Below are 12,374 nucleotides of genomic sequence, written 5' to 3' on the forward strand. Positions count from 1 at the left end.
CAGGGAGCCACGGAAGGCTCAGCTACTGCCAAGTGGTATGACAACCACAGCTGTTTGCGCGTATTTATCTTAAGATGCAAATACTCTGAGAAATCTCATTTCCTACAGAGTACACAGTACCGACACCATGTCGGATCTTTAATAGATGCTCATAATTACAAGAGATCTAGATCATGTGCTAATGAATTTTTAATATCTAGAATTTTCCTTTGGGGCTCATCAGCTATTTAGTCTGTAAGCAGCTGAAAAATCTTTAGAAATTAAAAGGTTACCACCCACAAACCAGAAGCAGCTTTTTAATGTTTCTCTACTAGCCAGAGAGTGGGTGTGTGAAATAAAAAAAAAAAAAAAACCCACCAACCCAACTCTGTAACTCTGTTGGTGGAGGACATGGTTTTGAGCATCCCTGTTACACGACACTGTAAAATTATCACCCACTCCCAATCTCAGTCTCAATCTTGTAATCTGTAAATCAAAGTGGAGGACAGACCCCACCTCCTGGAGAAATTTCATGTTACTAACATTTCCGTTAAGGTTCTTTACCTCTAGACTTTGCTACAATTTCTACACAGAAATTCTATATACTTCAATTCTGAAGACAAGGATTTTCAGTTTAACTTCTAAAATGTAAGACCCTGGACAGAGAAACAAATTAAATTCGTGATATATTTTAAAGTGGCAACCTGCTTCCCAATCTCAGGAGTTTGTTAGGTTTTTTTTCTTTTTTTAAATAAAAGCTAATTTAGGAATTCCATCCTTTCACAGGGACACTCGTGGCACAGTTTTTTATTTTTTATTTTTTGACGACTATGTCAGATTTACAACAACCATTTTAAATGGGTTGCATGGTCCTCTTTTTCTCTATTATACCTAAGTCAGGCCATTGGCTACAATCTACAGAAATTAATATAAAACGTGTCACCAAAGCAAATATATTCTCCAACAGCTCAAGTGAGACACTTCCAGAAACCCCCGCAGATCCACCAGGGGGAATCTCCTCCAACACTGTCTAGGGATGGGGCCGGACAGACACTGGACCACTGGAACAACACCATTCATCCACACTTTGGCTGAGGCTGAAATCCCGGGCTTGGGAGCGAAGCGCAGTTCACTGCGGCCCCCTGCTCTCCACAAAAAGGGTTAATAAAGGGCACCCTAGGGCCAAGCCCGGCCCACCTAGACTCTCCCTCTCAACGATTCTCCCCAAGACTGCGGGCTTCCTCCTCCAAGTTAAACCACAAGTTCAGAATCAAAACAAAAGGTGCACGACTTGTTTCTGGTGGCAAGGACTGACTCTCGGTGGCCAACTTTAAGGGACCGCAGGGCCGAACGAGCGAGGGTTCTAAGACCTCGACTGACTGGAAGGCCTAGGGCCTGGGGCGCGAGTCCTCAGAAGCCCCTCGTTCTGCTCAGTCCGAAGGGGGAGCCGGGGAGAGTGCCGGGAAAGGGGGGGGGGGTGTCCCAGTGACAGGCAGGAAGCCCGGCGACGCGAGGTCCAGCCCGAGGCCCGGGGCTTCGGCGCCACCGGGGCAGCAAAAGGTCCGATTGGTTCCAGGCCGCGAGGAGGCCCCGCTGCCGCGCCGGGGAGACCGCCCGTCCCCACCCACGGCCTGGGCCAGTCACTCACCGTTGGAGAGACGACGGACAGCCGGCGTCTCCGCCAGCGCCGCGGCTTGGGCTCCAGCGCCGGCTCCCGCAGCTGCAGCCGCGGCGCCTGGTCCATCCCCACCCCACCCTCCCCCTCCCGGCCCGCCCCCCGCACCCTTCGGCCACAGCTAACGCCGCCGCCGCCGCCACGGCCCCGGCGCGCGAGCGCGAAGCGGCGCGAGGGAACGACAGGGAGTGCGAGAGCGAGAGCGCGCACCGTCGCCACCGCCGCCCACCACCTCCGGCTCCCGCTGATGGCGCAGGCGCGAGGCGGCGCCCGGCGGGGACGCGCACGCCGTCAGGGGCGTGACCGGACTCAGAAGGTGTGGCCACGCCTCGGGCCCGCCCACCCACGCGGGCGCAGGCCAAGTGGGCTGGGGCGCTCTGTCTCCAGGTGAGTTCTTCCTTTCCCTTCCTGGAGTGCGGAAGCCGGGGCGCTTCAGCACCTCGGTTCTTCGGCCCCTGGGCTTGTCGTATCCTTGGCTCCTCTTCTCTTCAGCCTCTCAATCCCTCCGCTCCGGGGCTCCTCAGTTTCTCGGCTCGTCGTCCCCAGAGCTCCTTGTGTCCTCAGCCCCTGATTGGTGCAGGCTGAGGCTAATTTCTGGGGTACACGCCCCGAGTCACACACTATTTTCTCCTCCTTGACTCCCAGGGCCTTCCAGCTAACGGACTGCCTTTTCGTCAAATATCACCGCTGAAGAAACTGCCAAGTGGCCCCCAGCCCATCCCTTTAATTCTACCTGTTACTCTAGTTTAGTCGTCCATCACTGGGACGTGGAAGCTTCTTTCGTGTTGGAGCAGCTGGAAGTGCAAGGCGGGAATAAACGGAGTCCTTGGCCTTGTGAAGTTTGAGCGAAATCAGCGGGGGATGATAGAGCTCGGTTCAGCCTTTGAATTGGGAAGAGTGCACTGGTTGAGGGTATAGCTTGGCCAGTAGGGGAGCTGAGAGACCACTGATTGCGGTGCAGCCATGACTTAGACTGCTTGTGAAAGGAGGTGAGCAAAGGAGCGCAGGGACAGGTTTGGGTTTCCTTCAGCCGTGGCTGCAAGGCTAGTAACTTGATTTTGTCTGATTTTAAATGATGGCGCAGGCATTTGAAAAGTGGCCTAGGGGTGGAGGTGGGGGGAAGGCCAGTCAGGAGGCTACTGGCGAGATAGTTAAGGCAAGGTAGGAGAGTGGTCATAGAGAAAAACGTTGTTTGGGGGTGAAATAGATAAGTGTCGGTGGAGTGAAGGCTGAAGGGGAAGGGGGTGGTGAGGGTGAGCTTGCAGATTTAAGGGGCAGTGTGAATGAAGCCATTAAGGAAAGTAATCTGAAAATGAAGAATAAATATATGAAATTGTAAAACAGTAAGTTAATTTTTTAAAAAAAAATGAGCGATAAACCTAAATCTGAAAGATAAACCTGAAAAGAAAGAAGAAAATGTAGAAAAAAATCTTTGTATCCCTGAGAAAGGTTAAAAACTTACTTTAAAGGCATGAACCATAACCAACTTTATTTGATAAATGTTATCAAAATGTATGTAGTTTATAAACATTTAAGGAATTAAAAAGGCATGGCGGGCAGTGGTGGTGCACACCTTTAATCCCAGCACTGGGGAGGCAGAGACAGGTGGATCTCTGTGAGTTTGAGGACAGCCTGGTCTACAGATTGAGTTTCAGGACACACAGGGCTGTATAGAGAGACCCTGTCTAGAAAAAAAAAAAAAAAGAAAGAGAGAGAGAGAGAAAAAGGAAAGACAAAAAGGCAAGTTATTGATGGGAAATAAACTAAAGTAGAATATATCCAATGAAAGTCTTGTGTCCAGAATATGTAAGAACTTCTTTTCCTCTCTCTCAGTCCTGAGGATTGAACCAGGGCCTTACATGTGCTCAGTAAGAGCTAAACTATGTACCTCCTCTGCCCTAAATAATAAAACAAACAACCAATAAATCAGTAGGCAGAAGGCTTTGGTAAGTATTTCACAAGATGTAAAAATGACCATTAAACACGAAAAGATAACATTAGTCATCTGGGGATTTGCAGATTAAAACCACAAGATACATACTGTCGTTGGAGTAACTACAACTAAAGACTGGTGACCCACCTGTCACACTCTTACTCATCTCCTTAGCCATACTTAATAAAGAAACCCAGATAAAGAAAAAACTAAGTGTCTTAGTCAGTCTTCTATTGCTGTGAAGAGACACCATGGCCAAAGCAAGTCTTATAAAAGAAAGCATTTAATTGGGGCTGGTTTACTGTTTCAGATGTTTAGTCCATTATCATCAAGGCAGGGAACATGGTGGCATGCCAGCAGACATGGTGCTGGAGAAGTAGCTGAGAGTTCTACATCCTGATCCACAGGTAGCAGGAAGAGAGAGCCACTGACCCTACCTTGGGCCCTTGAAGCCAGTGACAGGCTTCCTCCAACAAGGCCACACCTACTCCAATAAGGACACACCTCCTAATCCTTCCCGAGTAGTATCACTCCCTGATGACTAACTAGTCAAACATATGAGCCTACAGGAGCCACCACACTAAGTCATGCTTCCACTTAACATAATATAGTGAAAAAACAGCCATGCTTTGCCCAGAAGAGGGTGCAGAGTCCTTGGATCATGTTCTCCTTCCACCTTTGATCCTTGTAAAATGAAAGCATTGATACTGCAGTACAAAGTTAACCAGGAATATGTCTCGACTGTGTCCTGGTAACTTCATTTTCCTCTCAATAATGAGGATTGGTCATTTCAGCCTCTACAGAACTTCTTTGCCTATTGAGATGCCTGAAGATCTGATACCTTCACACCAACGCACATAAAATAAATTTAAATAAGTTATTAAAAAAGAGAACCAAAAGCAAAGACTTATGTGTATGACTGTTTGCCTGCACATAATATGTGTACCATGTGTATGCCTGGTGCCTGTAGAGGCTGGGAGAGGGCATTGGGTTCTCTGAAACTGGAGTTAGGTGGTTCTGGGCTGCCGTATGAGTTCTAGGAATGTGTGTCATCTAGAAAAGCAGCAAGCACTCTTAACTTCTGAACCATTTTTCTACCCCCAGTGCTGGTGGGTTTTAGTTTGCAACTTGACACAATCTAGAATCACCTGGAAACAGAAGCTCAATTGGGAACTATCTAGATCAGGTTAGCCTATAAGTGTGCCTGTGAGAGATTTTCTTAATTTCATGAATTGAAGTGAGAAGACCCACGCTAAAAATGGGCAGCATCTTTTTAATGAGCTGAACCCTGGACTTTATAAGTGGAATAGGTGAGCTAAGCATTTAAAGCATGCATGCATGTATTGCTAGGAAGACCACTTGTTTGTTTCCCGGCTGCCTGGCAGCTCAGACCCAAAATAATCACACAAAACTATATTATTTAAATCACTGCTTGCCCCATTACCTCTAGCTTTTTATTGGCTAACCTTTACATCTTAATTTAACCCATCTCCATTAATCTGTGTATCACCATGGCCTACTAGCAAAGTTTCAGCATGTCTTGTCTCCAGTGGTGGCTACATGGCTTCTCCTTGACTCTGCCCTTCTTTCTTCCAGCATTCAGTTTAGTTTCCCCCACCTAGTTCTGTTCTATCCTATCAGGCCAAGCCTGTTTCTTTATTCATCAACCCATAAAAGCAACATGTAGACAGAAAGACTTCCGATATCATGCATGCATGCATACATGCATGCATGCATTCTCCCTCTGCTTTTGACTGTGAATATGACCAGCTATCCCAGACTCATGCCACTATGACATCTTCTCAGTGATGGGTTGTAGCCTGAAATTGTGACCTAAAATATGCCTTTATTCCCCAAGTTACTATTTTGCCCAGGAAAATTTGTCACTGTAACTAGGATGCAGTAATGCCTCATGTTTCCAGATCCTCCTGTGTTTGTAAGTATGTACTTCACTTGTCAGTGTGGATAGCCAGCTAAAAATGTAGTCTCACAAAATTTGAGTTGAGTAGGAACTATTTAAGATCTAAAAAGCTCAAAGAAGACTGTCTCATCCAGTGGCCACGCCACACAGGAGCACAGAAACATTGAAGTGCTCTTGAATAATGTACTCCGATAAGCCAGGTAAGGTGGTTTTTACCTATAATCCCTGTACTGGGAAGTCAGAAGAAGCAGGAGGATGGCTAGTCTAGTTACGTAGTGAGATCCTGTCTCAAAACCATGTGGGAAGTGGGTGGACCAAAGGGCTCTGGGAGTGTAAGTGCAGAACCCTGTTGACCTAAGATCAGTCTGGAAAGCCCACGTGAAGTCAGGATACATTAGCACCCACATCTGTAATCTTCATGTTCTTGTGAGATGAAGTGGAGACAGGAGAATTGGTTTGATATTGCCTCAAACAACATGGCAGGAAAGAAGCAACTCCCAAAAGTTGTATCTGACCTCTGCCACACAGGTTCTGTGAGCCATATATGTATGCAAAACCAATAATAAATAAAAGATGAGGGTGGGGTGGTGCTGCAGAGATGGTTCAGGGATTCAGAGCACGTGTTGCTTTTGCAGAGGATCTGGGTTTAGCTCCCAGTATTCATGTGGTCCCTTCCAACCATCTGTAAATGCAGTTCCAGGGATTGGCACCTGACCTCTGTGGGCACTGTATGCATATGTTGCACATGCACACACAGAGGCAAAAACACTCACACATATAAAAGAAAAAATTACAAAAAGTAAAAGCTGGAAATATATATTTCCATGGATCCAAGCAAATTAGCTAATATCTCTGAATTCTAACTATTGTGCAAATTTTTCTCTCCCACCTCAGTGCCTACACACACACACCATGTGTTTAGTACAGCTTTCTTTCCTAACAGATGACATGAGGCCTCAGCTTAAATGTCATTTCCTCAGGGAAGTTTTTGCTGACCTCACAACACAGGTCAGCTTCTTCCACGAAGTAATCTCAAAAAAACATCCTGAACTTCCCCTTTCTGGGCTTAACACATATTTAACTTCTCCCTTAAACATCTCTGGATGGTGAACTCTAGAAATCTGGGGACCTTTCAACTGGTCTGAACCCCCGGCCCTCTGAGGTTCTTTGGAGAAAATTACCAAAGGAAAAATTGTGATTCTGTTCTTTAAATAAATGCTCCTTGTGTTTGGCTGAGCCTAAAATAAATAAATAAATAAATAAAATAATTAATTTATGCGTTTCTGAGCCGATGCCATTAGGGACCAGAAGGGGGCAGCAGATTCCCCATAAGGAATTACAAGCAGCATAAGCCTATCCGGTCACCTGGAAGAGTAGCCAGCACTCTAAACCACTAAGCAGCCCCCCCACACACACACCCCTTCTATTTGTTGCAGATTTTTCTGTTGTCTCATTTGCACCTCCATAGACTTAAATCTACCAATTTAGCTTTCAGTCCTAAAAATGCGTATCAGCTCCTCCTGCCCCTTAGGGACTAGCATGGACTAGAGATGGATGGCCTGCGTTCCTGTGCAAATATTGCTACTCCACCTGATGTCTTGGACAAGTCACCTCAGTGCTGTCTGCTTCTACAGTGATCCTGACCTCACAGATGAGCTTTAAGCTGAAAATGAATAACCCTGAAAGGAATTGGAGTGACTGACACGTAAGAAATACTTAAGCCACTATTGGTGACACTGGAAGGTGGTGGTGGGACAGGTCAGATTGCATCCAAGCTGTCTCCTGACACCCAGGCCAAGGCGACCGCAGCAGCTTTCATATATTCTAATGAACATTGGAGCAAAGCCTACCTTCAAAACAAGCTACACTCCTGGTATGCTATACAAGCTGTCCTGTTCCCCCACCAACAAAACCATGTGCCCAAGTCCTTTTCCCCCTTTCCAAATAGCTATGCTCTTAAGAGAGGTGCTTGCCCCCAGCAGAGTTGGTATGCCAGGCAAGGTACATGTAACATAGCCTCTGTCTGTATACAATTCCCCTTTAACATCATGTCATTCACTACACCACAGTGGCCCAGCCCAACAGAAGGCCAAAAATGGTTTACCCCGATTTCATCCCTTTTCTTAGAAGCAGAGAGGTCGCCATAGGCATGGTTGCTGGTGCAACCTGAGAACATATGCTGACCCAGCAGGTTCCAGCACGTTATTTTCCAACTGACTCTGTGCACTGCTCTTAAAGAAAATCTTGTTCTATAGAGTGCCTGAATTTTTATTTCAAGCTAAGTGTAATGATAAAAGGGAAGTATTTTTTTTTTTTTTTTTTTTTTTTGGTTTTTCGAGACAGGGTTTCTCTGTGGTTTTGGAACCTGTCCTGGAACTAGCTCTTGTAGACCAACCAGGCTGGTCTCGAACTCACAGAGATCCGCCTGCCTCTGCCTCCCAAGTGCTGAAAAGGGAAGTATTAATCTATTCTGAATCATGTCTGTTAGAATGCTTGTTTTAAAAGGACAATCACAAAGCCATGCCATACATGCCTTTAATCCCAGCACGCAGGAGACAGAGGCAGGTGAAGTTCTGTGTTCAAGGCCATCATAGTCTACAGAGGGAATTCCAGGACAACTAGAACTACATAGAGAAATCCTGTCTCAAAAAAAAAAAAAGTGAAATACAAAACCAAAATTTGCTCAGTCTACCTGCAGCAACTAACATAAAACCAATATATGCAAAACCCAAAGGAGTGGTCCCTGTTTTATAAACTGTTGTTCTTACACTTTTGTAGAGTTGGCAGACTTTTAAAAAATTATGTGTGTTCAAGTGAAAATCTTCACAATGCATCCAGCATACCTGAGGGGAAAAAGAAGATGAAGAAATAGGGATTGTTTTACAGGGTTCCATGAAAGGCACAATCTCTCTACGCCTGGAGAAATGACTCAGTTTTTTCAGAGCTCTTGCTACTTTTAGCTGGGTTCAGTTCCCAGCATACACATGGTGGCTCACAGCCATCTGTAACTGCAGTTCCAAGGGATCTGATGTCCATTTTTTTTTTTTTTTGCCGTGGAATAAAGCTCTTGTACACTGCAAAGATTTTTCACTTGTATTGGTTTAATAAAATGCTGATTGGCCAGTAGCCAGGCAGGAAGTATAGTTGGGGCAATCAGACTAAGAATTCTAGAAAGAGGAAAGACAGATGCTGTCATCATCCAGATGTAGATGAAGCAAGATGAAAATGCCTTATTGAGAAAAGGTACCATGGTACGTGGTTAAACATAGATAAGAATTGTGTGTTAATTTAAGTTGTAAGACCAGTTAATAAGTCTCAGCTAATAGGCCAAACAGTTTATAATAAATATAAGCCTCTGTGTGTTTCTTTGGGACTGAACAGCTGAGGAACTCGGCAGGATAGAAACTTTCACCTACAGTTTCTGGCATCAATGGGCCCTGCACACAAATGGTAAGAAAAAAGGATCATGAGTGTTAGAGCCAGCAGTAAAGAGTCACCACCAGGCCTGGAGAGATGGCTCAGCAGTTAAGAGTACTGACTGCTCTTGTTGAGAACCCAGGTTTGGTTCCCAGAACCCACACTGTAGCTCCCCACCATCTGTAAATCCAGTTCCAGAGAGTCTTACTCCCTCTTCTGGTCTGTACACAGATATACATACAGGAAAACAAAAAGCAAAAGCACTCCTACACATAGAACTTTAAAAAATAAATCTTTTAAAAGTCAATATTCCGAATATTTTTTTTTTTGGAGTGAAAGGAACCAGACAAGAAAGACTATGTGTTGTGTGGTCCTACAACCTGAAGTTCAAGGATAACGAGACTAACCACTGATGGCAGAGGTAGGTCAGACCAGCAAGAGGTGAGCTGGCTAGGAGCCAGGATGCAGGTGTCCTGGGTGTGTGGAGCTGGAGATGTTCCAGTCTGTTGATCTCGGTAGTGGTTATGCAGATCAGTGTGTGTACAGAAACATACTCTAGGTTTGTGCACTTAGGCCAGGGGTATAGCTCTGTGGTTGAGTGTTTGCTTAGCATACATAAGGCCCTGGAGTCCCATTCCCAGCATCAAAAAGTGGGTGGGGATAAACAAAGAGGTGAAGAGGATGTAAGCACTGCTTTGATGTTGGTGCAAACGTCCCCCAACTCCTCCTCTGACTGCCACTGAGGACCTCTGAGGAGAGATCAGACAAGGCTTCCTTTACTTATTTCTTTCTAATGATAGTCAACAAATCACAGATTATGTTTGACGACCTGATCTTACTACAAAAGGAAGAGGATATGGCCATGTTCCAGAAGGCATGCAGGTAAGGAAGTTGAGAACACTAATGGCCTTGTCCGCAGTATTCAGACCACTGCCCTCCATTAGACCTGGAGGCAGTAGGACAATGCCTCTACACCACCTCTTTGTACCCATTCCTATCCTAGCAGAGACAGTATGGTGGGTCCCGCAGGTGGCACAGCTAGTGACCAGAAGCACAGGTGTGTTTACCTTGTTTACAAGTGACAGAAGTGCACAGCAGACGAGCTGACATGAAATAACAATTCCTGGAATAAGACTGACATTTATGGATCGTAGTGGGGGTGTCAGAAACACCTGGACCTGAGGATATTTTTATCTCATCTCTGCTTTTCTTAGCTTTCTTTTGCCCACCCAACTTTCTCCTGACTGGAAAAGTAGCTGTCTGGTTCCTGATCCTCACACCAGACTTGTCACATGGCCTGTGCCCTGCCTTCTTTTAATACAGCCAACGGGGGGCTGGAGAGATGGCTCAGAGGTTAAGAGCACTAGCTGCTCTTCCAGAGGCCCTGAGTTCAATTCCTAGCAACCACATGGTGGCTCACAACCATCTATAATGAGATCTGGTGACCTCTTCTGGTGTATATATGTTAACAGAACATTGTATGCATAATAAATAAATAAATAAATAAATAAATAAATAAATAAATAAATCTTTAAAAAAGTACAGCCAACGGGATCAAAGGTCAAAATTGTGCCCTTGTGAGTCCATGTCCATACTTAGATCCATCTACTGTGGCCGTAAGCCTGGGTTATTGTGACCCCCTAAAGAAGAATAGGCATTAAGTAGGACAGCGAAATAGATGAGAGAGGAACTAAATCCGTGCCATCTGGCCTGTCAGCTGACTGATGAAATGTAGTCTCTTAGCTTTCATTGCCAAGAGACCCACAGGTGAGGCTTAGCAGGGATCTAGCATGGAGATCCAGGCAGGTCAGCAAGGAGTTGGATGAGACATCAGAGAAACCTTAGGTCCTATCTCTTGAAAGGACACTCACCCTGTGCCGCAGGGACAGTCCTACGAGAGCAGTGGAAGTTTACCAGATTAGGATCCCTGACATCCAGCTGTGCCACAGCCAACTCAGATTGGGATCTACTGCAAATCCCTTCCCTCTCTGGCCCCTAGTATCCTCGTCTGTAAAAAAGGAAGCAACCAGGCTCCCTAGTTAGATAGACATCAGAATCTTGAATTAAATTTCAGTTCTACCCACAGAAGCTGCTGCATTTGAGGACTATTGATTTGTTTTGAAAATAATTGCAAATTTATAGCTTATTTGATTTAATAATCCAGAGAACTCCTGTAGAGCCTCAACTCAGATTTCACAGTTTCTAGCAGGTGGCCATGTCTAGTCATGCTTCCCCTCTCTCCGCTCCCCGCAGACATCCGAGAGTGCAGCGTATATGCATTTTCTTCCCAGTTATGTTTCCTAGGAGCAGGGCTCGCATCCTCTGTCCCCATCATAGGTATTGTTCTGGTTAGTTTTGTCAACTTGACGCAAGACTGAGTCACTTGGGAAAAAAGAATCTTAAGTGAGAAAATACCCCCGCCAAACTGACTTGTAGACACGTGTGTGGGGGTATTTTTGTTTGTTTGCTCAGCCTACTGCACGCAATGCCACCCCTGGACTGGTGGTCTTGGGCTGTGTGAAATAGCAATCCTAGCAAGCCATGGGAAGCAAGCCAGTAAGAAGTGTTCCTCCATGGTCTCTATAGTTCTCGCATCCAGATTTCTGCCTCAGCTTCCCTCAGTGATGGACTGTAACCTATAAGCCAAATCAATTTTTTCCTCCCTAAGTTGTTTTTGTTTTATCAGTGTTTTATCACAGCAAAGACAACAAACTAGGTTAGCAAGTTCAACAAATATATATTGATAACAATACTTAAAGACACAATCAGCTCCCAGAGTCTTGTGAGTTAGGCTGGCCTCAAATTTACTTTTTAAAATTATTTTTATTTATTTAATAATATGTGGGTGGGTGCTTGTAGAGGCCATAAGAGAATCGGATCCCTTGGAGCTGAACTTAAGTAATTGTGAGCCTCCATTGTAGGTGCTGGGAATCAATCTTGGATCCTCTGGAAGAACAGCCAGTGCTCTTAAACACTAAGCCTTCTCCCCCATCTTTCAAATTTTCTCTGTAGCTCTGGGTGACCTTGCAATTCTGATCCTGTCTTCTCCTGAGCTGTTACTGCAGGTGTGCACCGTGACCCTTGGCTTATAGACAATACTGGGTTCAAATCCAGGACTTTGTACACACTACTAAATCACTCTACGAACTGAGTCACACCCTCAAACCAGTAACTGCTGGGTAATGGATAGCTCATACCCAGTGTTGCCTTGCCTCTGTGTCCCTCTGACTTTTCTTTTCCTCAGACTTGGGCTGCATTGAATTGCCATGTCTTTAAACTCCTTTGGTCTGCAGCAGCTCCCCGGCCTTTCTTCAGCTTTCATGAAGTGGGTTTGTCTGAGGTCTCTTCAGGTTTAAGTGCAAGCTTACATTGCAGTAAGGACACTGGAAATGTTGCTGTGATTCTTTTGGGACATCTCATGTGGTAGAAGTGACATATAGCATATATGG

The 12,374-nt window shown here is 45.4% G+C and overlaps 2 protein-coding genes across 3 annotated transcripts in view; one reads left to right on the forward strand and one right to left on the reverse strand.

The window, feature by feature from the left end:
• Nucleotides 1–1,730, reverse strand: part of Tmcc1 (transmembrane and coiled-coil domain family 1) — a 200,165-nt gene extending 198,435 nt beyond the window's left edge. The window contains exon 1 of one of the 2 annotated variants that reach the window (XM_050148362.1): nucleotides 1,628–1,730. The gene's annotated coding sequence lies outside the window, so the exon portion shown is untranslated. The remainder of the gene's footprint in view (nucleotides 1–1,627) is intronic. The other variant, XM_050148363.1, reaches the window with a different exon arrangement.
• LOC126505435 (uncharacterized) lies at nucleotides 1,016–2,865 on the forward strand. Its single transcript, XM_050148313.1, has 3 exons — nucleotides 1,016–1,139; nucleotides 1,414–2,041; nucleotides 2,300–2,865. Exons 1-3 carry the CDS (start codon nucleotides 1,016–1,018, stop codon nucleotides 2,343–2,345), a joined length of 798 nt encoding a protein of 265 aa, XP_050004270.1. The 3' UTR covers nucleotides 2,346–2,865.
• The last annotated feature ends 9,509 nt before the right edge of the window (nucleotides 2,866–12,374 follow it).

The sequence above is a fragment of the Alexandromys fortis genome, unplaced genomic scaffold (genome assembly GCF_014885135.2).
Source record: "Alexandromys fortis isolate MF-2015 unplaced genomic scaffold, M_Fortis_MF-2015_v1.1 scaffold_59, whole genome shotgun sequence".
Taxonomy (NCBI): Eukaryota; Metazoa; Chordata; class Mammalia; order Rodentia; family Cricetidae; genus Alexandromys; species Alexandromys fortis.

Excerpts from the sequence above, each read along its gene's own strand:
- LOC126505435 (XM_050148313.1), top strand. The coding sequence starts at position 1,016 with ATGGGGCCGGACAGACACTGGACCACTGGAACAACACCATTCATCCAC. Across the intron at positions 1,140-1,413 it reads CCCTGCTCTCCACAAAAAGG|TCCGAAGGGGGAGCCGGGGA; the intron begins GTTAATAAAGGG and ends CGTTCTGCTCAG. Across the intron at positions 2,042-2,299 it reads CTGGGGCGCTCTGTCTCCAG|GGCCTTCCAGCTAACGGACT; the intron begins GTGAGTTCTTCC and ends CTTGACTCCCAG.